The sequence below is a fragment of the Octopus sinensis genome, linkage group LG1, assembly GCF_006345805.1.
Source record: "Octopus sinensis linkage group LG1, ASM634580v1, whole genome shotgun sequence".
NCBI classification, from domain to species: Eukaryota; Metazoa; Mollusca; class Cephalopoda; order Octopoda; family Octopodidae; genus Octopus; species Octopus sinensis.
In genome coordinates this window covers 56322292-56349776 of record NC_042997.1, presented here as the reverse complement: position 1 = coordinate 56349776, position 27485 = coordinate 56322292, and the positions used below count along the sequence as shown (strand labels likewise).

The 27485-nt window shown below is 36.8% G+C and overlaps 1 protein-coding gene across 1 annotated transcript; it reads right to left on the bottom strand.

Moving 5' to 3' along the window:
* Positions 1-12741: 12741 nt before the first annotated feature.
* On the bottom strand, positions 12742-24397 carry LOC115217632 (18 kDa learning-associated protein of slug). Its single transcript, XM_029787385.2, has 4 exons — positions 24259-24397; positions 20569-20710; positions 19034-19108; positions 12742-13321 (listed from the first exon to the last, which is right to left on the bottom strand). The coding sequence occupies exons 2-4, from the start codon at positions 20708-20710 to the stop codon at positions 13152-13154; spliced, it is 387 nt and encodes a 128-aa protein (XP_029643245.1). The 5' UTR covers positions 24259-24397; the 3' UTR covers positions 12742-13151.
* Between the last annotated feature and the right edge of the window lie 3088 nt (positions 24398-27485).

Below are 27485 nucleotides of genomic sequence, written 5' to 3'. Positions count from 1 at the left end.
TTTACCCACCTTGTTAGATGAGTATCAACACATCTAAAAATAAACTTCTTAAATCACGCAGGCAGGTTCACTTGCTAAGTCATACGAAATTGGACACATAAGTTGGAATTACTCCATTTTGACAGACTTTTCAGACTTTTTTTTTTACAGTGCCCTTGGAAATTATCTCTTTACTCTTTTACTTGTTTCAGTCATTTGACTACGGCCATGCTGGGGCACTGCCTTTTAGTCGAGCAAATCGCCCCAGGACTTATTCTTTGTAAGCCTAGTACTTATTCTATCGGTCTGTTTTGCCGAACCGCTAAGTTACGGGGACGTAAACACACTAGCATCGGTTGTCAAGCGATGTTGGGGGGGGGACAAACATATACACACACATGTATATATACATATATACGACGGGATTCTTTCAGTTACCGTCTACCAAATCCACTCACAAGGCTTTGGTCGGCCCGAGGCTATAGTAGAAGACACTTGCCCAAAGTGCCACGCAGTGGGATTGAACCCAGAACTATGTGGTTGGTAAGCAAGCTACTTACCACACAGCCACATTTTTTTGTTTTTTTGTACCTCCTACTTCCCTTCTCCGGACCAATTTTGTGGGCACTACATACGATGATTCTTTTGGGAGCACTACACACGTAAAAACTATAGTATAAGCCTTTTCAGTAAAAAAAAAAGTAAATATTTTCAGAAAAGATGTATGATTAAAGGGAGATTTGGCTATTGTTTCAAGCATATTCCATAACCCCCTCCTTGTTTCTTTCTCACTCTGACAAGTATTGAAGTTTTTCAATATTTTCTCTCATTAATAGGATAAACTCATTTAAGCTATTAAAAAATTTGGGGCAAATTTCGATACTTTCACCCGCAGGATTTTCACGAAGGAAAAATGAAAGGAAACTCGGATTTTTTTGCATGGAATCAAGTACCCTGACCTCTTAATATGCCGCAACCCTTTTTTTTTTCTCGAACAAAATTAAGGAGTTAGCGGCATATTAGTAGGTCAGGGTACTTGATTCCATGCAAAAAATACTAGTTTTTTTTTTGTTTTTTTCCTTAGTGGAAATCGTGCGAGTGAAAGTATCGAAATTTACCAAATTTGGGAACGAAAATTTATGGTGTTTATTAACAACCCTGGATCTTTTCCTTTTCAACGGCAAGTCGAGAAATTAATTTTTTGTAACCAAACACTTTCAAACTTCGGACACTGGTAGAATGTGTCATATAAAACATTCTTTTACTCTTAGTGTTGTTGAGAAAAGTTTATATTTTCAAAGTTATTTCGTGTTATTTCATCTCAGTTACGTTCAATGCATCACCATAATTGTTCGTGCATTTCTACTGCTTTTAGGGGGTTTTTCTTGTTTTTCAGCTACTATTTTCGGAAAGACCCCCCCCCCCCAACACACACATTTTCTCACAAATTATTGTTTTTTTTTTTCCCAAAACCCAGTTTTCTGTAACTCTAACCCTAAAACCCCAACCCTATCTCTAAAACCTTAAAGCTAAAACCAGTACAAACGCACGAACGATGTCATAAATAATGACAAACGAAAGCTACACTGCCGATAGTTGTTGACCAACAACGGCAGTAATTTTATTCAGCTGCATACACGTCATTGATTGGTTGAAATTACCGAAATATGACTACTTTAATACGAAGTAACTTTGAAAATATAAACTTTTCTCAACAACACTAACAGTGAAAGATGTTTTATATGACACATTCTACCAGTGTCCGAAGTTTGAAAGTGTTTAGTTACAAAAAAATTAATTTCTCGATCTGCTGTTGAAAGGGAAAAGGTCCTAAATCTTACCAGTCATAAGATATGCTTGAAACAACTGCCAAATGTCCCTTAAATCACACACCTTTTTGTCGGATTGGAGCCTGGTGCAACCTTCTGGCTCGCCAGTCCTCAGTCAAACCGTCAAATCCATACCAGCATGGAAAGCGGATGTTAAATGACGATATGTGTGCATGTTTATTTCTAGAGTAACTCAGATGGAGGATCTTTGGAATGGCTTACAAATCTCCACTATGCCACTAATAGATTGGATTTGTAGAATGTGTGTCAGCTTCTTTTGCTTTTTCTTTGAAAAACCCAGTATTTCTTTTCTGTGAATTTTTAGATATATAGCCTAATGGTGATAGGTTCAAATGAAAATTTATAGTCAGAGTACAAGACCTGTAAGTTCTACATTATTTCACCATAAATGTTCTCTTTTTCCTGGATTTTTGATGATGTTACATTCACATCCACAAGGCAGCTGACCTCTACAACAGTGCATGACTTGTTCCCTGTTCCACAGAACAATATCAGGTCTGCTACATTTGCACTAAATTGCTCTTTTTATTAGATATTCCACCAGTATTCCTTGTATTTAAAGGTGTGAATACATGCTGGTTCTGACATGCCTTTGATGTATGTGTCAGGGCAGTTTTTCCTGCAGATGTGAAACATGAAGATTGCAGTGTGCAAGCTAGAGTGAGTGCACTGAAACATGTAGGATCAAAAGCTGTTGGTTAGGCTTGGATATCAGAGACATAGCATGATAACAAATCTAGAATTCAGTGACAAACTGCAGTGGCTGTGTGCTCTCTATTTCTAAACATGTGTGCTGTGTTTTGGCAGCACTTCAAACTCTTTCTGAGGAGTGGTATACTTGAGACAGCATGTTTTAAGGCCTACCTAGAAGGTATGACATACCTATCAGGCAGGGAGATTGAATGTTGCAAGATGCCAATTTTAACAGAGGAAATAACAGATGTACTGATCTACTGTGTAGGACACAAATCACCAGGATTGGATGGTCTGCCCTGTAAACTATATTTCCATATGCCTGACTTGCTTGCTCCTGTTTTGGAAATTGTGTACTGCCTTTGGCAACACACAGGGCATTCCCAGTCATGTGAGTTAGGGAGTGGTGAATCTGCTGAGGGGGATGTGATTGAAAGATTCAGGCCCATAACTCTGCTCAACACTGAGTTGACGATTTTAACTAAGATTTTTGCCAAGAAGCTCCCCCTCTCCCTGCTTTATGTTTTTTGGCATTGGAGCCTTTTCTGTGAAGACTGGAGAATTTGAGGGGTACCCGGCATGAACTAGTCACAGAAGAGCTGATTCTGCATATGCTAACGTCATTGTCATGTTGGACTCATCAGATATAGAAACACTCAACACTACACTGAAAGAATATAAAGTATGAACTGGAGCATACATAAACCAGGACAAATTGGTGCATTTATAACTAAGCTCTTGACATGGCAAGTCCATGTTGACAAGTGGTGATTTCTGTTACTAGACAGAGGGTTCAATGAAAATGACCAGAATCTGGTTCAGACCAGATCTCCAGGAACAGAGAAGAAAGAAAGATCAGGGTGACCAATTTCACACAAATGGGCTGAATGGCAGAGCAGAAGTAGTTAGTGCATACCTCACCTTGGTAATGTACTGCTGCCTAACCATCATACCTTGTCCCAAGAAAATTCTGACCATATTGGATCACTTGGTTTTTTGATTCTTATGGAAAGGTCAGGTTCCACTGGTCAGAAAATTCATCTGCTGTCACCACCCACACTATGGGGATCTTGAGCTGATATCCTTGATGATGTGTCACCATGTGCTGAGGCTGATGCACTTGCAGAAATATCTAAATCACTGCGATGGTATCAATGACAGTGATGAAAACAAGGGTAGACTGGTGTGGGAGTCCATACAACATATCTTTCCACAAATTTCATTGACTGAGCTACCGTCATGGATCAAACATTGACCAAGGTTGGGCATTTGGCATCTAGTATGTTGCCAAGCACTCCATGCATTGTACCAGCTAGATAAAGCTGTTAGTGGGAAAAAAAGCTCAAAAATTTCTATAGGGGGCTAGTTGAAGATGTGAGTGATGATGGCCTAGGATTCACTCTGGCATCAATGAGAACAGTCTCAATGGTCTCTTCCAGAAGACTTTTAAGTTGAAGACCATGGACAATTTCCAAAAGTCTTTGGCATAGCAGTACTACAGGGGTGGAGGATTGCCTGTTCAAGACAAGCTCTTCATGCATGGAAGCACCAACAGCTGGACCTGCTCAAGATGCATGCAGGGGGATGAAACTGTCCTGCATTCAGTTGTTCAATGTCTGTGCATTAGCATCTTGTGGGCTTGTGTTGATCAGCTGCTGTCTCATGTAAGATGAATCCAACTGTCCAGAAACCATAAGAACAGTAATAAATGAGTGAAGAACAAATATATAGTGTGTGTGTTTATTTAGCAAAAAAAAAATGGCCATCCCAAAATACAACAATATTGTTATTAATATCATTAAGGTGACAAATAGGCAGAGTTATTAGCATGTTGGACAAAATACTTTGTGTGGCATTTCTTCCAGTTCTTTATATTCCAAATTCAAATTTCATCAAGGTCAACTTTGCTTTTCATCCTTTTGGGGTCAATAAAATAAGTAACAGTTGAGCACTAGGACCAGTGTAATCAACTGCCTCCCTCCCCACAAAATTTCAGACCTTGTGTCTGTAGTAGAAAGAATTATTATTATTTAAATGCAACCAAAGTCGACTTTGCCTTTCATCCTATTAGAGTCAGTACTGAGACCAATGTAATTAACTATCCCCTCTCTTAAAATTGCTGGCCTTGTGTCAAAATTTGAAACGGTTACTATCATTTGTCATTATTAATCAACTAGTTGATCAATTAACTAATTTATTCTTTGATTAGTTAATCAGCTGATTTGTTAGTGTCCTTTTGTTGCCATTTGTGACCTTATCAATGACATGCCATCATTCCTCCAAGTTTCTCAGTTTATTGATTGACTGAATAATTAATTACACAGTCAGGTAATTGGTTAACTAGTTGACTATGAATAATAGGAAAAAAAGATAGAGAACCAGTGTGTGTGTTACTTGTTGGCAAAAATGACCTTCTCAAGATACAACTACATCTGTTTCAACACTTGTTTGCATATCACACATCTTCCAAAAACAAAAAAAAAGAAAGTAAGACAGACAAATGTTTATAGAAATTAATACAAAAGTAAAAGTATTTTTGAAATAAAACTAAGACATCATCAATACTGATAATATATCTGAAAAGTTATAATATCCAATGCTAAATATGTTGTAAAGAATTATAAATTCAGTTCATGATTAACAAAATAGCAGGATAACATTGATTTATTTACATTCGCTATAAATAAATCAATATAGCTATGACAAGCTATACCAGCCATTATAAATAGTATGTAGGATAAGATGTTTTGATCATGACACTAGGGAAGAGGGGAAAATTGATTAAATTTACCCCAATATGTAACTGGTACTTTAATTTATCAATTGTGTAAGTACAATCTTGGAGGGATTCAAACTCAGAATAAAGAACTGGAACAATTATTGCAAAGCATTTTGTCTGGTACTACAATAACTCTGGCAACCTACTGACCTGATAATCACACTTAATTTATGATGCGTATTTAAAAACTTTGTATGAAGTAGTAGGAGGCTATTGAAGTACAAATAATGAGAGTGACGGTTGCAGAATATATATCGCAGCGTATCTATCGCTCTTCCTCTCTATGTGCAGATCAGACATTGTACTTTCACTTTCTGTCTGTCTATCAACCTCTGTATATATTTATCTACCTAACACCCATACATATACATTTTATGCTCACTTTCCAGGTTGTCATAGTCCAAGTGAGTTTTAATTCAGAATTATATTCTTTGTAGATGGGCTGGCAGCCATGTGTTTTTAAGTTTAGCATGCTTTCTACGTCTGGATGTCCTTTCTAAAAACAGAATATACAGAATGCATTTTATTGTGGCACCAGCACTAGTGAAATTGTTCTATACCCTGCTAGACACAAGGAGTCCTCACTGCTCTACATTTTCTTTATTCATATAGAGCAGAGAGGGCAATTGCAAAATATGAACTAGGGTGAAAGGATTAAAAGGACAAGAGTATCAAGGGAGGGATAGGGTGATTGGGATAACAGTGTGGAAGAGAAGAGAGGAAGTGGAAAAGAGTTTGCAAAGAAATAGCAAAGTAAAAGTCATGCTGACTCACAAAGGCCGGTTTCTATAGCGTATAAATTCCCCACCTGGACAAAATGCCAATCCATCATAGGATTACTCACTTTTGCCAGCTGAGTGGACTGGAGCAATGTGAAATGAAGTGTTTTGCCCAAGAACACAGTGTTGCCAGGTCTAGGAATCAAAACTACAATTCATAAGTCCAACACCCTAACCACTAGGCTATGCGCCTCCACCAAAGAAATAATGGCCATGTATAATGAGACTAATAACAGTGGGTAATGGGAGAGTGCTAGTGATAGATAGTCATGAAATTGTTAGTAGTGTTTGATAGATGTCAATATTGAGTGACCTGGGTAAAAGGGAGCAGAAGCTAGCACTATAGAAGATATGATGAAGGTAAGAGAGTGATGGGTATAGGAAGGAGGAGTGAAGGCTGAGGAAGAGGAATCATATAAGATGCAATCTTTCATCAGTCAGATCATGATGAGAGAGAGATACTGATTTCAACTGTATATTTGTATAAAGGAGAGAAAAAGAGGTGGTGGAGCCCCTGCAACCCCTGCAGTTAGGGGGCCCCGTGTTAAGATCAAAGTATGTAGATGAATCAACTATTTACTTTGGTTGAGATGTTGAAGAAGAATTAAACTATGTTAACTGAAAAATTCAAGAAATAGAACATTAATACATTGTACCTGCAAAAGCATTACATTGTACCACAGATGTGTACCAGACTTTGTGGATTGTCTATGACATCTATTGAACACAAACTTAGCTCTCAGCTTGATTATTCTGAACTGATCGATGATTTTGTGAAATGGAAAGTGTGCTGTGTTTGTCTTTCAAGGTTGCCTGGATTATAAAAGTGCTCTTTTATTGATATCTGGAAGTTTTACTAATTGAAATTTGTAATAGACCTAAATAAATTAAACTTGTATTTTTAAAGATGTTCTTTAGAATAACGTGAAATATTGAACTTCAGATAGAATAAAGTAAAATATAGCTATGAATAAAAGGTACATAGATTATGAATTTTCATTGAAGGGATGGGGCCTTGAAACAAAAAGTTGCAGGGGGCCTCAAAAAGACATGCGATGGAGCTGGGTGGTGGTGTATAAAATTCTAAAGATCTAATGTAATTCCTCATTACTCAGGTGTCATGATGAAAAGGAGGTGCTAAATGCTGATAAGAGAGAGAGAGAGAGCAAGTAATATTAGGTGAAAGTTGTATTAAATGCTGGTAAGAGAAAGAGTGTGTATGATGGACATCAATGAAAGCAGCATATGAAGGTATAATGTTAGCTGGTAAGAGAGTGCTGGGTGTCAGTATACAAGTGAGAGAGGGAGTACAGATGTAAAAGAAGAGTTGTGTAGGATATTAACAAATCCAGTGTAATCCCTCATTACCCAAGCAATGTCATGGAAGAGAAAAAAGAGTGCAAAATACAAATAATAGTAAAATGGGATTGGATACAGGCAGATCCAGTGTTTTATTCTCCGAGTGGGATGCTATAGTGAAGAGGGAAGTGACTTAGAAATGAAAGGGTATTGAATAAACAAAAAAAAATCACAGCAGGGTGGAGACTTAGCAAGTACAAAATAAGCAAAAGACCGAGATGTCAATATATATTTTATATTCCAAACTTTTTATTTACACTCTGCCCTGCTTTCACTGATTGTTGGGTCTTCTACATCACTGTGTTTCAACAATAAGCACAGTCCTTTATCACTTCCTTCATGAGATGCAAAATCTCAAGATGAATCTTCACCACTTTATCCCCTATCTTATTGTACCTTCTCCTTCCACTGGTACAATTCACTTGGAATGCTCAGCACTTATTTACGCAGTTGTGATAAATATTTCCTTGGAAATGGATGATAGAGCAGCAAATACATTGCTAAGCATGACTGAAATTAAACTTGCGATAATGTGTTCTAATAAATTGGCAATTTTCGATGGAGCCCATGATATCCAAATATAAATAAAACTTACCAAAATAGCTTAGTGGAGTGGGTGTTCCAAAAGCATTGTTGCCAGAGTAAGAACAGGATAGAAATAATCTAAAGGAGCTAAATCTCTGCTTAATATTAAAGGGTCTTCTCTCAGAGAAGGACATATTGTGTGATACTTAAGCATTGAAGTACTAGGTTGCATGGTAACAAGATATGAACTTTGAATGGGCAGAATTTGTGGAAGCTGAAAGAAATAAGACAAGCCTATTCTACCAGATGTGTAATAGTATGTTTGAATGGCAGAGTACAAATGAGCTGAGAGAAAAAACTCGATATAAGAGGAATCAGCTGTTGTGCTAGAAATAAGACTCTGCTTTTATAAGCATGTGAAGTGTAGTTGTATATAGAAGTGCCAAGCACTTCAAGTGGATGAGGACACCAATAAAGACAGGATGAAGAAGTGATGATAGATGATCTCAAGAGAATGAACCTCATGAAAAAGATGACAAATTACTGATTCATGGTAAAGTGCAGTGCAGGAAATGCCCCACACAACTTATAGAAGTATGGAAACATGAGTGTAAAAATGGTGGTGGTGGGATGGAGATCGTGATATATAGTATCTACATTTAGGTTCATCTCCACTATTACACTCACATTAAGATCATATTCTACTCTCCCTTTGTTTATACTCACCCCTCCCTATCAATATAACTCCTTACTACACCCCCTCTCTCTCCTACTGTTTAACAAAGAATGGTTGCACATGGGATTATGTATTCAATCACTATTTCTTTCCCTCTCACTCATGGTTTGTATCTATTACTCTGTCACTTTCAGTACTTCTTGTTCTATTACATAACTTACTCCTTTCCCTCGCCACACTACTCTTGCTATTTCTATTCAAAGCTCTTACCAACAAACAGCATGTAGCTGTCCATCACATGTTCTTCCTTTAACCCACCCTCCCCACTTGCTTCTTTCACTCTTTCCACTATCACCCTCTAACTCATACTCTTTGATCAACTGAAAACTGAGTCAGTTTTTTTGTGCTGGTGAATAAGTGAACAAAGACAGCCTAAGGTAGAGATGATTCTTTAGAGTTTCTGGGGATAAGACCAACCTTTTAAGTGCCTGTGTGCCATGATAAAATGCATGCACTACACTCTGAAAAGTAGTTGGTGACAGGTTAGGCATCTATGATGGAAACCAACCCAAAAATGAAATGTATAAGCAAGACATGGCCCCTGACTCAGGAGGGTAGTAACTCCAAATAAGAACAGGTTTGGCCAGTGATAACCCATCAAATCCATGCCAGCATGGAAAAGTAGACATAAAATAACAATTACATTGTGATCCACAGTAAGAATTTTGTCAATTTTGTAAACCCTCATGCAAGATAGCCGAAGTGGTTGGTCTAAGGTCAAGAAAATAACTGAAGCAAGTGATTGGTACACAAGAACAATTATAGTTATTTGAAAGCATTTGAGTGAAAATGGCACAATCATACATATGTGCATGGTGGTCAAGTATTTGAAAAGTTCTCATTGGATATAATATGGTCTTTTGTAACATATAATTGCCAACCAAGTGTGGCGTCCCACACAGGACAGTGCTACTGACGTTTATAGCCCCAGGAAGACATCTCTTCCAGCTGGCTAACAATGTCTTCCTGGGCTTCAAGCACTGTCCTGTGTGGGACGCCACACTTGGTTGGCAATAATCATGTTACAATACCGTATTGCTACTGTTTCCATCTCGCGCAGAGATTTAATATAGCTTATTTCTCCTTTTTTAAGATCAGTGATGGTTCATGGAAAAAGCATAGTATTTTGCAAGTGAGGTGAGTGTTCATCACTAGCTGGCGATTAACACACACTGAGGACGGGTAACCACCCAGAAACTAGAGTCCATGTAAGGCTAGGGATGGGAGCAATGACCTTCACTCACAAATACTAATCGGACACAGAATGCATATTATTAGCCAGCTAGAAGAGATGTCTTCCTGGGGCTATAAACATCAGTAGCACTGTCCCGTGCGGGATGCCACAGTTGGTTGGCCGTTATATGTCACGTTTCTGTATTGCTACTGTTTACATCTCGCTCAGAGATTTAATATAACTAATATATTCTTTAATTCTATCAAAACATAATTATTGATTTGCTGTTGTTAAATTAAAAATATTTTCACTTTTTTAAATATAAAACTCCATCAGTTACCACTCCATTGTCTCTGTTTCTACCATCATGTTCTTGTTCCCTTCATCTGCCCATCTTGGCTTTTCTTTGGTCATCACTTCCTCTTGTACACCTTGGTCACATTGTCTTAAGCAAACACACATCTTAGTATAATGAATACACTGTACTTTTGTGGAGTACATAGCAACCCTTTTGTGCTGGTGTTACAATAAAATGTATCGAGCAGACTCTATGAAGTGGTTAGTGAAGAAGCAGAGAAAGTATTGGGTCAAAAGGTTCTAGTCCTGTCATGCTGAGAATATAATCCCTCTAATTTTGGTGCTATGATAAAATGCACCTGGTACAGTGCAAATTGGTTGCTGAAAGGAAAGCTATCCAGTTGTAGAAATCAAAAATGAAATACACAACCCTTTGCTTGTCTATAAGGGCAGTGACTCCCTTATAAAACTAACTTGGACTGTGAAAACCCATCAAACACATGCTAGCATAGAAAGCAGATGTAAAATAAGTAAAAACTTCTGCTTTAAAATCATAAATTTGGCATGCTGACTGCTGAAAATTATATGCTGCTGTCCTCATTTTATTAGATCCAGCCAGTGAACTATAAATGAAGCATAAGCACAAAAGCTATAATATAAAAAAATTCAAGCTATTTTCACCTATTAAATTAAAACACCTGTGCTTGTTTATATTCAGGTTAGTTGTTATGTTCAGATGTACAAACACCATCCTAAATAGAAGGAACAATATACATTTTCAGATACTTTCCAAGTCTAAAAACAAGGTATTTTCCAGTTTCACATCCCTCCTTATATCTTAAATTGTGAAATACAATAAACATCTACCTAAAAAACTTCTAATGCTCTCCTAACCTTATAAATAACACAGGCCCCTCCATTTCAGTCAATTACAGGATAAATCTTGAATAGACTATAATTTTATGATTGATTTAACATTCAGCTGTTAGATTAAGTAAATTAGTGGAAGAGTATTCCGTAAACACATATATCCTTAATGCAATTCTCAGGTAGAATTGACCCGACAGTGTGCAACAAGGTTGTCCTATGAATTACAAGTGCAATCTATCTGACAAGCTTCTATAATTTCTGTTTAATCCTACCCATAAAGCTTGGATTAGTCTGAGGCTAAACTTCATAGCCATTTGCCCATGTTGCTTGTACAAGGGATAATTGTAATTGAGAAGTTTGTTCCATAACCAAGTGATATCAAGTTGTTCAGTTCCATTGTACTGCACCATGGGTAAGTGTCTTCTACAATAGCCCCATGGCTGACCAAAGCCTTATGAGAGATTTCATTAACAGAAAAAAATCTGATATAATTACAGATTCTTTTATTGACATATAGGTATAACTAACTGCTATAAGGGCAAAGGAAATGTTCTAGAAAGAAACAACTAGGAAGATATAGATTGAGTTAGGAAAGTAGCCAAGTCGTCACACAATTGATTTGAAAGAGAATCTGTTTGGATGAGATGAAGTTCTGATACATTCTTCATAGTAACACAACTGCATATATATTTATGTATATAATAATAGATCAGTATGTTGATGATTATATATCTACCTGTATGTGTAAGTGTAAAGATGTACATCTACACATTGTTACCTTCTGTATATGTAACAGAAGCTGGAAGGTTTTGAATTAAACCCTAACAAATGTGAGAATGAATTAATTTTCTACTTTACTTTTCAATAACTAAATTATAATTATGAGCTATGTCCACAGTAAGAAATTCATATGGACCTAGCATGGTGGCAAAAATGAAGAATGAGAAATAGACCTTTTGTACAGAATACTGTGTCCTTAGAAATTCTGCAGATGAATGCATTAAAATAACCTTATTAAATTATGTTATTTAAATAATTTGACATAACTTTTTTTTCATATGACTATAAAACAAATAATGACCTAACCAAAAATGATATCTTAATCATAGGCTGCTGTGTACAGTTAATGCAAATTATTATTATTGCTTCTTCCATGCAGCATAGACTAGAAGAGATTCATTGAAGCAATTTTCTATTGTTACTCTTGTTGCAAATCCTTCTTAACCATGTAGACATGTCTGTACCTAGTGTTATGAAATTTATTAAAAAAAATATTTAACCTTTTTGATACCAATCTGCCTGAGACCAACCCTGGTCCTGTGATACAAAATTCATGCTTTAAAATTATTTAAATAAAACCTTCCATCAAAATTTCATCTTAATTTATTTAATAACAACCAAGTTATTTTACTAAATTCATCATCTTAAAAATTAATTGAAATAAAGGCAGTATATTCCAACAAGAATATGGTAAAAAAAAAAAGACTGAAGCAATATATGTTGCTGTTTAGCCCCAGGTCAGCTTTGAAGGAGCAGACATAAAATCAAAGGCTGCAACAAAGACCATATCTTTTTTAATATGACACTAAGTCTACCTTATTCAAATACCATCCCCATTTTTTAAAGATAAATGCAATTTGAGGGCAATTTGGTTGTTATTTCTAGCAGACCGAGTGACCTTATTGGTTCAAAACTGTTACTGTTTTATTTAGTCTGGAATGGTCTACACATTTCCAAATTATTATTATTTTAGATAATTTGGGATACTAATCTGGAAATTGTTTCAAACTGATTGCTTTTCCAATCTAGGGAGTTCATTTTTGGAGTGGTTTGTAGTAGGGAGTAGACAATATCACTTGACCACCTCATCTTCACAATCCATATATTTTCTCTTATAAACTGGTTTCAACATATTCTAGATAATTTAAAACATCACCCAAGTTAACAGCAACATTGTTAAAAAATCACGTCTCTTTCTCTCTGTTTTTGCCCCTTAAATCATGTGGAAGTTATTAATAATCTGGTATATTTATGCAATGAATAATAATACAAAGTTAGATGACACAAAAGAGCAAATAAAAACTAATTTACATCAAAAATTTTTTTTTAACTATTTAATTCTTTTTTTATTTTTCATTTTCCTTGCTTTCATCCTTTTGTTTCTTAATTTTTGTTTATGTTTTTGCTTATTATTCATCCATTCTGGATAGTTTCCGTCTTTGTCTCTAAGATTTTTGCCATAAACTTTTGGTGCTTTCTCACAAGTGTCCATTCCTTCACCTGAAAGATGAAATATTATAAGTTAAAGCAGTTTCATCATCATCATCATCGTTTAACGTCCGTTTTCCAGTTTGACTGAGGTCTGGAGAGCCAGCAGCTGTACCAGGCCCCAATCTAATCTGGCAATGTTTCTACAGCTAGATGCCCTTCCTAATGCCACCCACTCCGAGAGTGTAGTTGGTGCTTTTTACATACCATTGGTACAGGAGCCAGTCAGGTGGGCCTGGCATTGATCAGGTTTGGATAGTGCTTTTTACGTGCCGCTAGCACAGGGGTCGGTCAGGGGATACTGGCATCGGCCATGTTCGGTTGGTGCCTTTTACGTGCCACCAGCATGAGAGCCAGTCAGGTGGGCCTGGCATTGATCAGGTTTGGATAGTGCTTTTTACGTGCCGCTGGCACAGGTGTCGGTCAGGGGATACTGGCATTGGCCATGTTTGGTTGGTGTCTTTTATGTGTCACCAGCATGAGAGCCAATCAGGAGGTACTGGCATCGGCCACATTCAGATGGTGCTTTTTATGTACCACTGGCACAGGAGCCAGTCAGGGGACACTAGCCACAGCTATGATATTGGTTTAACTTGGCTCAACAGGTCTTCTCAAGCACAACGCATCAGGGGTACTCTTAATGGGGCTGGACAAGCGTGGCTGCGATCTAACTTTAGTTGCTGAGTCTTCTCAAGCACAGCATATCTCCAAATGTCTTGGTCTCCTGTCATTGCCTCTGTGAAGCCCAATATTCGAAGATCATGCTTCACCACCTCATCCCATGTCTTCCAGGGTCTACCTCTTCAACAGGTTCCTTCGACAATTAGGGAGTGGCACTTCCTCACACAGCTGTCCTCATCCATATGTAACACATGACCATACTAGCACAGTCATCTCTCGTGCACATCACATTTGATGCTTCATATGCCCAACTTTTCTCTCAGAGCACTCATACTCTGTCATGTATGTACACTGACATTACACATCCAGCAGATCATACTAGCTTCATTTCTTTTTAAGCCTACGCATCTACTCAGCAGTCACAGCCCATGTTTCACTGCCTTGTAGCATGGAAGTTCATACACATGCATCATACAGTGTACCTTTCATCCTGAGCGAGAGGCCCTTTGTTGCCAGCTGCTACACTCTCAGAGCAACCAACACTACAAAAATTTATAAAACAATAGCTTCATAAACAGGCAAATTTTGTAGTTTATTTCTCACATCTACAAGTCAAAAAATTCCACAGAAATATAATCAGACATGGTTGAGTGGTTAAGAAGTTTGCTTCATAACCAAATGCTTTTATTTTCAATCCCTCTGATGAAAAAGTGCCTTCTACTATAGCTTTAGACTGACAATGCCTTATGAGTGAAATTTGGTAGAAGCTTGTTGTGTTTGTCTGTTTTCTGCCTATGATTTAGTTTCACATGTTTTTGTCACCACTTGGGCAGTGGGGCATTTTATTTATGTACTCCATAAACTAAATGTCCCACTTAACAGTTTGATGAACAAAGACGGAATAAAGTACTTTATCTGAAAACAAAGAGTGGAGTGAGGAAGGGCATCTGGCCTTAGAGTACTGTCTTAGAAATAATACTAGAATAGAAAAGGCACAGAAAATAATGTAAGCATGGAAAAAGCAGACATAAAGACAATGAAGACATTAACAGTGATGCAAAGGCCTTCTGTATAAAATTGTCTTGGGGCCTTTACTTTTCTTTTCTGGCAGAACTTTATTCCTACATGGAAATACCAGCTTTGTTATTTGAAATAGCAGGCTTGTTATCTTTCTATTGTAGAGGGTATTTTTTATATATCTTCTCTGCTTCACACCAAGTACCAACTCTTATGAGTATTGCAGCATTTAATACTTTTGTGACCATATTTTTAATGAGAAACATTGCCTGTATTCCAATTAACTGATCCTGAAATTACTGAAGAATCTGGCAAGATTTAGTAAAATAACTTTGTCTTTACTAATCCTTCATTATCCTTCTGGCACAACATATTCTTTAAAATATTGCTTGCATTACATATTAAAACAATATTTGAGGTTTAAGAAAACTAGTGCTTGTTCAATCAAATTATTCTTTTTGTTTCAAAATCTTCACAGAAATGAACTATCTATATCTTTCAATTAATTTTGAAAGCAACCACCAATACAGCTGAGTTTAGTAATATAACAACTTACTATATTAAGTTGCTATTAGAAACAGTAACAAAAGATTCAAAATATTTTAATTTAAACTTGATCACTTTAAGCAAAACGGTCCAGCCTCAGTAAATTATCTCTCTCTCTCTCACTTTTTTCCTATTTTATGGCTGTTGTAGATCTTTACTGATTGGTTGTAGTACTGATAGAAGAAAGGTAAAACATATTGGTAGATAAACTGATGGTTGTACTGTGTTACAAAAAATTTTAGTTAATGTTTATCATCACAATTTTAACATCCACTTTTCAATGCTTGCATGGTTAGGTGAAATTTGTCGAGAGATTTTCTATGGCTGGAAGCTATTCTTATTGCCAAGTGAGGTAATATTTCCCCTTGGTCCTCCTTTGAACATGAACAACACAATGGTTCAATATGTTTCATGAAAGACTGCAAACAAGCAACGTAGTGACATTTGTTTAAAACTAGCGTGCAGTGTAACGAGGAGACACAATCCCACACACACACATATACAATAAACTGTTTCATTCTCAGTAACCATCATTATTTGGAATTATATAGGTATAATAAAGTGGTTATTGCAATTGTCAAGAGTCCTACTTTCAGTCCTTTTAATTGTTTCAGTTGACTACAGCCATCCTGGGGCACACTTAAAGGTTTAGTTGAGCAAATAGACCCCTGTACATATTCTCTTGGTCTCTTTTGCCAAACTGCAAAGTTAAGAGATGGGGTATAAACAAACCAGCAGCAGTTGTCAAGTGGGGGGTGGGATAAGCATAGATTACACACATACACATATAGATATAAATATGCATATATACATCCTTGTGTGTGCGTGTATCAGGTCATTAAGAATGAAATGTCCAATTTTCTTAAGCACCTAGTTTGACAGTCATTAGCTCTGTTTTATCCTGACAATTCTTTGTTTCACAACACTGAAGAGTTACATCATTTAACATCTGCTTTCCATGCTAGCATGGTTTGGACAATTTTGACTGAGGGCAGGCGAACCAGACGGCCACACCAGGCTCCAATCTTGATCTGGCAGAGTTTCTACAGCTGGATGCCCTTCCTAATGCCAACCACTCCAAGAGTGTAGTGGGTGCTTTTTACGTTCCATCAGCACGAGGCCACTCAGGCGATAGTGGCAATGACCTTGCTCGAATCTTTTTACACACGCCACCGGCACAGGTGCCAGTAAGGCAATGTTGCTAATGATCACGCTCGAATGGTGCCCTTTTACGTGCCACCGGCATGGAGCCAGTTGGCTGCTCTGGCAATGATCACGCTCGAATGGTGCTCTTCACACCCTACTAGCATGGGCACAAGTGCCAGTAAGGCAACGCTGGTAACGATCACACAATCACTTTTCAAAATGCAATTCATGGAATCTGATTATAATGTGAGTTTTCTCTTGTAAATCAAAATTTGTGAACCCATGGATAGATTAAAAATTTGTGTTGTTTATGAATATGAGCTCCGTCATGGAACCAATGCATCCCAGACGGCTCGAAACATCAATGAGGTGTTTGGTGAAGATGTGGAGAATGAATGAGTGCACTGTATGTTGATGGGTTGAGAAGTTCCAGTCTGGTGACTTTACTCTTGAAAATCACCCCCGTGATAGACCTAAGACAAAGGTAGATAATGATGAGCTGGAAACTGTAGTGGAAGTGGGTACATCTCAAACTATGCATGAGTTAGCAGCAAGGTTTTATGTTTTGATTCCAACTGTATTGGACCATCTGAAACAAATCAGCAAGGCAAAGAAGCTGGACAAGTGGATACCACACGAACTGAACAAGCATCAAATGACATGTCTTGAAACTTGCTGTTCTTTGCTGTCACAGTATAAAAGCAAACCGTTTTTGCATTGTATAGTTACATGTGATGCAAAATAGATTCTTTTCAACAATAGCAAGCATTCTGCTGGTGGTTGGATAAAAAACAAAGTGACAACACACAATGCAAAAAAGAATATTCACCAAAAAAAGCTAATGGTGTCTGTTTGGTTGTCCAGTGCTGGTGTCATCCACTACAGCTTCATGAGACCTGGTAAGTCAATTACAGCAGATGTATGTATCGACCAATTGGATGAAATGATGAGTAAACTTGCAATTAAACAACCAAGATTAGTCAATAGAGACAAATTCTCTTGCAAGACAATGCTCAACCATATATCACGCAAAGAATGTTACTCAAGTTACAGGAACTGAACATGGAAATACTGTCATCCACCATATTCACCAGACCTTGCACCAACTGACTATCATGTTTTCCAGGTATTAGACAACTTTTTGCAAGGAAAAAACTTCAAATCTGAAGAAGATGCAAAAACAGCCTTTCATGATTTCACCACCTCTTGCTCTCCAGAATTTTTTGCTGCTGGCATGAATAAGCTACCGATAAAATAGCAAAATTATGTTGATAATTTAGGTGCATACTTTGATTAACTGCATTGCTTTTTGTTGAGATAAAGAAAAATAAACTTTCAGTTCAAAATCGGGCATTTCATTCTTATTGACCTGGTATAATTCAAATAGGTTATCATTATCTTTTAAAAAAATAATGATAAAGTGGCCAGCAAACATAACCAAATTGGCAAAATATGTTGAATTTATACTTGCTCGCTAATGTTTGTTTGGAAGTTGCAAGGCCTTCAGCTGAACAGATGCACACAGAATAGTAAATATATTTTTTAAAATAGCTTACATAGTAAGCCTAGCTGATGAGCTTTAAGTGCCTTTGGCAAAGAAAGCGAAATCAATTGATACTGGCATATCTACTCTCCTCTTTCTAGTTTTACAAATGGGACAATAGGCGCAGGAGTGGCTTATAGGTGCAGGAGTGGCTATAGGCACAGGAGTGGCTGTGTGGTAAGTAGCTTGCTAACCAACCACATGGTTCTGGGTTCAGTCCCACTGCGTGGCATCTTGGGCAAGTGTCTTCTGCTATAGCCCCGGGCCGACCAATGCCTTGTGAGTGGATTTGGTAGACGGAAACTGAAAGAAGCCTGTCGTATATATGTATATATATATATATGTGTGTGTGTGTTTGTGTGTCTGTGTTTGTCCCCCTAGCATTGCTTGACAACCGATGCTGGTGTGTTTACATCCCTGTCACTTAGCGGTTCGGCAAAAGAGACCGATAGAATAAGTACTGGGCTTACAAAGAATAAGTCCCAGGGTCGATTTGCTCGACTAAAGGCGGTGCTCCAGCATGGCCACAGTCAAATAACTGAAACAAGTAAAAGAGTATATCTGCAACATTCTCCATGCATGTTTACATATAGTGAGAGATGTGTGTCTTTGGAGAATTTTAACTCTTCTTTCTAGCAAACAGGTGCATATTATACCCTGACTTTTAATATATATATATATATATAAAACATATATACATATACACAAACACACACATATATACATACATGCATGCATACATACAACACATGATACAATGGGAAATAAACAAATATCATTATGTAATTCTCCAAGGAAGAATATGTAGCTACTAGCATTCAGAATGAAAATCAAAAAATTCAGTTACATACAAGGTTTTTTTAGTTTTTTGTCATCAGTTTCTAGTTTTCCATCTAGCTTTGCCAAAACTTCTGGAGTGTTGTTCCCTAGGAATAGAAGTTGATTAAAAATTAAACCCATGCATAATTAAGGTAATTTTGATTTAAAAGAAAAAAAAAGAACAAACCTTAAATTTTATACAAAAACAAAAATCTGGAGAGATTTAGTAAAATATCTAACTTTGTCTTTATTAAGTTAGTGCTTCAAACATAAAAATGTTCTTACAAAAATACTGTATTTAATTATCAGAAATTTAACACTTTAGCATTTAAACCAGCCATATCCGAGCCAAATATGCTTTTTGTTTTAAGTTCAAGGTAGCCAGGTCTAGCCTCTCACACCTACCCTACAATGTCTTCCTAAAAACAGACAATATCGTTGAAATCTCAAAGGTATGAGACAATACATGATTAATTCAAAATGATATGAATAAATAAGCTTTACACTTGGCAGAGTAATTTGAACACTAAAGGGTTAAATCGAGACTGCATCCAAGAAGTAAGGTGGAGAGGAAGTTCTGCCAGGTTCCTCACAGGCAAAGAACATAGGTATAAGATTTTCTGGGCAGGGAACACTGACGGAGTCAGGGACGTGGGTATAATTCTTGTGGAGAAATGGGTTGATAACATAATCAAGGTAGTCAGAATCTGTGACAGAATACTTAAGGTTAGATTAGTGCTGCAACATGGTTTAGCAACCATTACCTTGGCCTATGCCCCTCAGCTGGAGCTACCTGATGAACAGAAAGACTGATTTTATGACACTCTCTTGCAGACTACCTCATCAACAAATGACAAGGACCTTCTCTTTGTAGCTAGCAACTTCAATGGGCATGTTGGACTTCTGGTTTTGAGACGAAACATGGAGGCTATGGTTTTGGTTCCCACAACGAGGAGGGGACTAGGCTGCTGGAGTTCTGCAATGCACATGATCTTATGGTTTGTAATATTAACTTTAGGAAACCTGCCAGCCACCTAGTCACCTACCAATCTGGTGGACACACTAGTCAAATTGATTACATAAATGCCAAAACCTTCCCAGGTGAAGAATGCACCCCACAACATAGATTAGTAGTTAGCAACTTTAGGATCAGGGCTAAATGGATGCCAGAGAAGACGGCCAGCACGGAGAAGAAGGGTCTGGAAGATTAAGGATCCTGCGAATGGACAGTGTTTTAGAAGTGTAGGTGAACCAGTGTGTGTATGTTATAGATGCTGGTGTAATGACTCAGAGGTTTCGTCTCAAAACCAGAAGTAGTTTCAGCAGGGTTTAACAGACACCCAGACACCTCATACCAAATTCAGGATGACCAACAGCATCAGGAAAATTTACCCAGAACTCATTGGCTCCCATAAAGCATAGCGAAATCTTTTAGTTAACTTTGTGAAATGGATTTAAACAAATTTTGAAAAAAGGAATGTATAAATACCCATCGAATACTTGAAACTAATTTCAAATCTACATAACACTAATCAACATCATATCATCGTAAAAATGGCATATTTACAATTGACAATATCTCCAACAGTCCTGCGAGCCTCTCGTTCTTCAACCAATTTCTTCAAATTGTTTAATTCTCGAACATAGTAGCGTTTCCGTTTTTCATTCCGTATCTTTACCTTTTGTTTACTCTTAACACTTTTGGCCATCTGGAAAGAATGAAAATGTAGTTAGTCAAATGGAAAAATAAAACTAGAATTTATGTAATATATTTTACATTGTAAGGGACCTAAGAAACTAAGAATCCAAATTAAGATGGAAAAACAAATCAAGACCAATTTCATGATCTTCAAAAATGTTACGGTCTGTAAATGTCTGCATGCAAACACTGATAAAATTCAAACAAGGTGAAGCCCATTATATATGTATGTCTTCTTGCTCTGATTATGCAATAGTTGTAAACATGTATTGATGTCATACAAGTGGTGTCATCTGCCTCCAATCTTCTGTGAAAACATGTCCAACCATGAGGAAAAAATAATACCTTGCATGTAAACAAGTGAAGGTTGGCAAGACAAAGGGCATCAACCACAGAAAATCGTTTCAGAAAATTCCAACCACTTAAGAAGGCATGATAATGATGGTGATGATTTTAACCTGTTTTCCAAAAATTAAAATCTAAGGTCATATACCTAAGAGGCTTTTTTGAAAAGGTTAGCTAAGATGACATGAACACAAAAATGAAATCCCCAAGATGGGTGGACTGTTCATGTTTGATCCAAAGCTTTGGAATGGAGATGTGTTTCAGAAACAGATGCTGCAGAGAGTTCTAATCAGTGTCAGTTAGCAAAATTTGAAATCACTAATTTTGGCAATAAAATATTTTTGCATTTTAGCTGATATAATAGTGACATAAGAAAATAAGCAGGCTTTCTGGACTAAAGATTTATTTAGATGACGATAAGAAATATTGTTCAGTCTAAATATTCTTTTCTACTCTAGGCACAAGGCCCAAAATTTTTGGAGAAGGGGGCCAGTTGATTAGATCGACCCCAGTACACAACTGGTACTTAAGTTGACCCCGAAAGGATGAAAGGTAAAGTCAACCTCGGCAGAATTTGAACTCAGAACATAAAGACAGATGATATACCGCTAAGCATTTTGCCTGCCATGGTAATGCTTTCTGCCAGCTTGCCGCCCCATCTTTATCTTGGATAAAGATAAGAATTGTTGCTCAGTCTAAATATTAATTCAGCTATTATACGGACCGATGAAATTTACAGAGATCCCTTTAAGATGTTTCAAGTACTAACATGTTTTGAGGAACAATAGTAATCAATATGAACAATGAGAAGCAGAAAATCTATAATTGAATTTCTTTCCTTATCCCAACATTATTTTTTCCGATAGACACAATGAATACAGTTTCACTAAACCAAAATTTATACAAAGTACCCATGCTTTTATTGTAGGCATATATGCACTTTTCTGGGGAATACGCTTCACATATGTTTTACACATATTGTTTAAGACTGGCAACTAGCTGGCCCAAGATTGCTTATTGGATTTGCAGCAACTTAACTTATGAAAAGATCATTGTTGTATTAGCTACATAATGGCCAGGTAGAAGGGAAATGATAACTCTATACTAGGGTGCAGGATGGTGGAGAGAACTGAGAAGTTAAATATGAAATTATCTGGAGTGACTGTCCAATAAACCTGGAACAGATCTTCTGACACATTAAGGTGTGATTTCTAATAATTTATCAAAAATTATTCTATGCTTTCAATTGTTCCAGTATGAAATATTGAAAAATCATCAAAAGATAAACAGGAACACATCTAGGAGGAAATGGAAGAGGATATTAAATGATACTGAGAAAAGAGAACAGATGGAAAACTGTTTCTAAAAATCTTACTGCTAAATGACTTTCTTTACAGCTAATTACTCAATTACAGTATGAGAATAGCATCAATATCTATAGTCTATAAAATGGTTATATAAATCAGTTATATATGTTTCTTTTTGTCTTTGTACTATCTGGGTAAACTAGCATACTACTGAGAAAAAAGTTTGTCACTCATTTACGTAACACTATTTTAAAAATCTCTATAATTTGGTGCTTAGGCATTGTTAATTTCAACTATCACCAATATAATATAAAACTGTCAGCAGTCACACTGACTTCAGCTTCTCTAGAACATAGTACACTTCAGCTTCTCTAGAACATAGTACACCTCAAATATTAAAGATGCCTCATCATCTGTTCAAAGTTAATATTCAATCTAGTGCAAGTCTGTGTTTTAGTGATATCAAAGACATCATGTGGAAATGGGTATATATTTAGCTCCTCTTGTATCGTCCGGCATGTTTGTTTATATTCGCAAGTGCCCGTTTCCCGTTTGTTTTACTTTTTAGTATAAAATATTAAAAAATGGATGAATCTTTCTAATTTTTTGCATACATAATTTATTTTGTATATAGTTTCCATTTTCATAACTTTTTTTTAAAAATTGCATTTCATTTTCTTGGAGAGGTGCGTTTCTAAAGGAGCTCCATCCATTTTCCCGAAAGTTATGACGGAAAAATCTTGTGAATTTTCCGAAAGACCTTTCCCCAGCGCAATTTTGTTTTATCATATTCGTCTTTTACACAGTTGTTAACACCCAGCAGAATTTTTTTGTTTTTGTTGACGGGTGAAGATCTTAATATTTACCCCAAGTCGTTGCCTCATAACTTCCAGGAAAATGGATACGGTTTAACGAAATTTTCAAATACCGCTTAAATGCTGAGGATTCAGAGTATAAAGGGATTATAGGAAAGACTTTTTCCGAGGATATATATATATATATTCGGCGTACAGAACGATACATCTGGTCATACATGAGGTGTATTATAATTAGTTTATGTAACCTTATGTCTAATTGAGATCCTTTAAACTGAATATACAAATAATACTTTCAATTGAATGAAATAAATATACAAGTTTTAAGTATTATTTTTTTTTTCTGTTAATCTTTCGTAGTTTCATTTTCTCCGTGTCACGATTGTTTTTCATACCCTGGCAGTGATTATGGAAGAGACCCACACAAAAACTAAGTAGATATCAGTATACGTATTATAAACAGAAACTTAAAAGAAAAATGTTGGCATTCTGTTATGGGGCCCGCTTGCTATGGATCACAAGATAACTTTTTTTTAAATATATAAGCCTAAATCGACAAATTTGACCGAAGGAAGGTAATCTACACCAATGATTGAAGAATGAAGCAAAAGTCAATTTTAACCGAGAGCCTAGTACGACAGGGCGTTGTGGCTATCAGGAAGTTTCATGGAATAAGATCTGTGTTATTTAAGAGGTTTCAATCTGTAAATCAAAAAAAAAAATCCACGTTTCTGTAAGTTATGGGAAACCAAAGGGGAACGGACACTTGCGTAGGTAAGCCGTAATTTTAGCTGAGAAGAGTAAATTACGGTTTCAATTAAGTCTTGCTTTAGGATGTAAAAAAATGAAATTTAAAAATAAAAATAAAGCTGATGGATGTGAATTAACAAATCTTAGTATCCATTGACTCGTATAAGAAAAGCTAATTCAAGAAAAGTCAAATCAAAATTAAATGTGTATATACGCACAGTATATGATCAAAAATACTTGTGTACTCTAAAGAAACAATTCTGATTCAATGTATATAAATTCAGTTATTCTAACAAGAGCGAAATACTGATGAAAACATCATGTAAAATAAAATAAAATACCTTGTAAGTGTTGATGTCAACCACGTGGCGTGCACTCGGTGAATAGTAAAGTTAATTAAAGGGAAGCAATTCTTAAGCGAGTTTTGTCCTGTGAAAATAGTATGAAGTTGTCTTACCCAAGGCGACGAGCTGGCAGAAACGTTAGAACGCCGAGCGAAATGCGTAGCCGTATTTCGTCTGCCGTTACGTTCTGAGTTCAAATTCCGCCGAGGTCGACTTTGCCTTTCATCCTTTCGGGGTCGATTAAATAAGTATCGGTTACGCACTGGGGTCGATATAATCGACTTAATCCGTTTGTCCTCTCTGTGGGTAGTAAAGAAATAGGTATTTCGCTACGTTCTGAGTTCAAATTCGGAAAGACTTCCGTCCGTCCCCACCCATTTTCTCCCAAATTTGTTTATTTTTGTAATTTTTTTTTAGCAAAAATCCCTGTTTTTGGATACGGAGGTTCCGGAAAATTGCCAAAAATGGGCATTGTGAAAATTCACCCTTTCCCCCACCAACTTCTTCAATTTTGACTTTTTCCCAACACTAACCCTAAAACCCTAACCCTAACCCTAAAACGCTAACCCTAACCCTAAAACCCTAAAATCCTAACTCTGACCCTAAAACCCTAACCCTTACCTAACCCTAAAACCCTTACCGTAACCCTAAAACCCTAACCCTAACCCTAAAACCCTAAACTTAACCCTAAAACCCTAGCCCTAACCCTAAAACCGTAACCGTAAGTAGAAAAATGTTTTCTGCATATTTATAAAAAAAAATTCTTAAAAAAAATTTTACAAAGATTTTTGGAAATTTTTTTTCAGATTCATAATATTTTTCAGATTCATAATATTTTTCCGGATATTTAAAAAAAAATTGTGAAAAAAGTTAAAAATGAAGGAAATGGGGGGAGGGGGGGAAGTAATTTAGAAATGTTGATTTTTGCCAATTATTTTGCAGATTCATATTCCCTGTAGCCGAAAGGGAGGTTTGTGTGGAAAAAAATTTTTTTTTTAAAAGGGTGGTTTTTGGCGGGGGAAGGGCAAAAGTCTTGCCTCTCAAATTCTGCCGAGGTCGACTTTGCCCTTCATCCTTTCGGGGTCGATAAGTTAAGTACCAGTGAAATTCTGGGGTCAATGTAATTGACTAGTCCCCTCCCCCAAAGCTTCGAGCCTTGTCCAGATTGCAGTTTTTACATGCCACCGGCATGGGAGCCAGTCAGGCAGCCCTGGCATTGATCACGTTTGGATGGTGCTTTTTACGTGCCACATACATATAATCTATCTTCTCTCAAAACTACCCCATGACCCTCTTCCCAAACCTCCCATCCCACTACCTATGATCATCACATGCTGAAGGCCCCCCTCCACTATCCCTCACATACCTAACCACACACTCTCCATGCCTCTCTCACCACCACTTGCTACAGTCATCTCTTCCCTATCTCTAAACATTTCTCCTCATACTTTTATAGAACATTCCCCCTCTATCCCCTCTGTACCACTTATATCCACCCCGCCACTGCCCCATTATCTATTTCTTGCTCTTTTTCTTTCTCACTTTCTCTATCTTTCTCTTACTCTCTCTCTCTCCCTTGTTCTCTCTAACTGTTTCTCCTTTTTCTTTCTTTTCCCACTGGAGTAGGCCAGTATCTCCTCTATAATAAGACACCTATCTCTATCCCTCTATTACATTTTAAACTCTAAACTGGCACAAAGCCACCTTCCTCTACCCGGTGAAAAGTCTTTGTCTCACAAATTACTTGGTGACCCCACTGGTGTTGGTGCCAGATAAAAGCACCAGTACTGGTGCCACATAAAAGCACCCAGTACACTCTGTAAAGTGGTTGGCATTAGGAAGGACATCAAGCCATAGAAACCATGCCAAAGCAGACAGAGGAACTTGGTACAGATCTTCAGTTTGCCTATTTCCTGTCAAACTATCCAACCCATGCCAGCACGGAAGATGGATGATAAATGACGATGAAGATAACAACGATGATGATGATAATAATTATGTCTTTCATATCTCTATTGGAGAATGTTTTAGATGTCTCTGTTTTTGGTTTGGTATAAGGTGCCTTTGTTGCATATGGATGATGTTAGAGCATTTATCTAATGGGCAATTTAAAGAAGAATGAAGAGGACATCATTGAGGAAGGGTGAGCATTGTTAGAGTTGACAATAAATAGGTCATGGTATCTACTTACACTTAACTGGATTTGCCATTGAGAGTTAAGTGTCTTGGTTAAAGTTAAAATACAATGCTAGGTTATTTAAATTATACTTGTTTAGTATTACTAATGAATTGATCTCTTTTAATAATTATATGAAATAACTGTCTATGATATACACTAGGACTGTGAGTCAAGTCAGCTACTTGATATAGTGAGGTCAGTAATACTTAACGATAGATAATCTGTCCTTTTTATACAAAACCTTGTGAATAATTTTTGAAAGCTAAGTAAATTGAGGCCATTTGAAAATAGAAAGTCTAGCCAAGCCAAAAAGGAGAACGTGGAGAAACAAGACAAACCATATTGTTTTGAGTTTAATCCCACTTCATGGAAACTAGGGTAAGAGTCTTCGGCAGTAGCACTGGACCAACCAAAGCCTTATGAATGGATTTAGTGGATGGGAAATAAAAGAAGCCTGTCTTTTTTATATGCATGTGTGTAGGAGTGTGTGGGTAGATGTGAATATGAGTTTGAGTCTCATTGTCTTGACATCAGGCAATAATTGGAAACAAGTGTCACAATCATACCGGTGTGTCAGTCATTTCCAATCTTTCATGAAAACATGTCAATCTATGAAGAATTATTACCTTGCTTGGAAACAGGTGAGAGTTGATAACAGAGAAATAGGACATTCAGCTGTAGAAAATCAACTACAATGAACTCTGCCTGACTCATGCAAGCATGAGAAAGTGGACTTCAGAGCAACTATTAGTATTCATGCTAAATATTGGAAATTCCATATGTGCCTATAAATATCTATTACATACATGGACATTGTACACTCTATATTGTCTTCAACAATGACAAACATTTTGGGATTAAGTATATAGAAATACAGGTTGCCGACAAGTCATATCCAGTGGTTTGTATTAGAAGTTTTGTTGAATTGTGTCAGGTGACTCCTTTGACTAAGTTGGTAATACTTATTGTCAGAAATTAATAATTCATGGCATGCATTTATGTAAATAGGGGTGCAACAGGTTACTTTATCATAGGAGTATAAGTC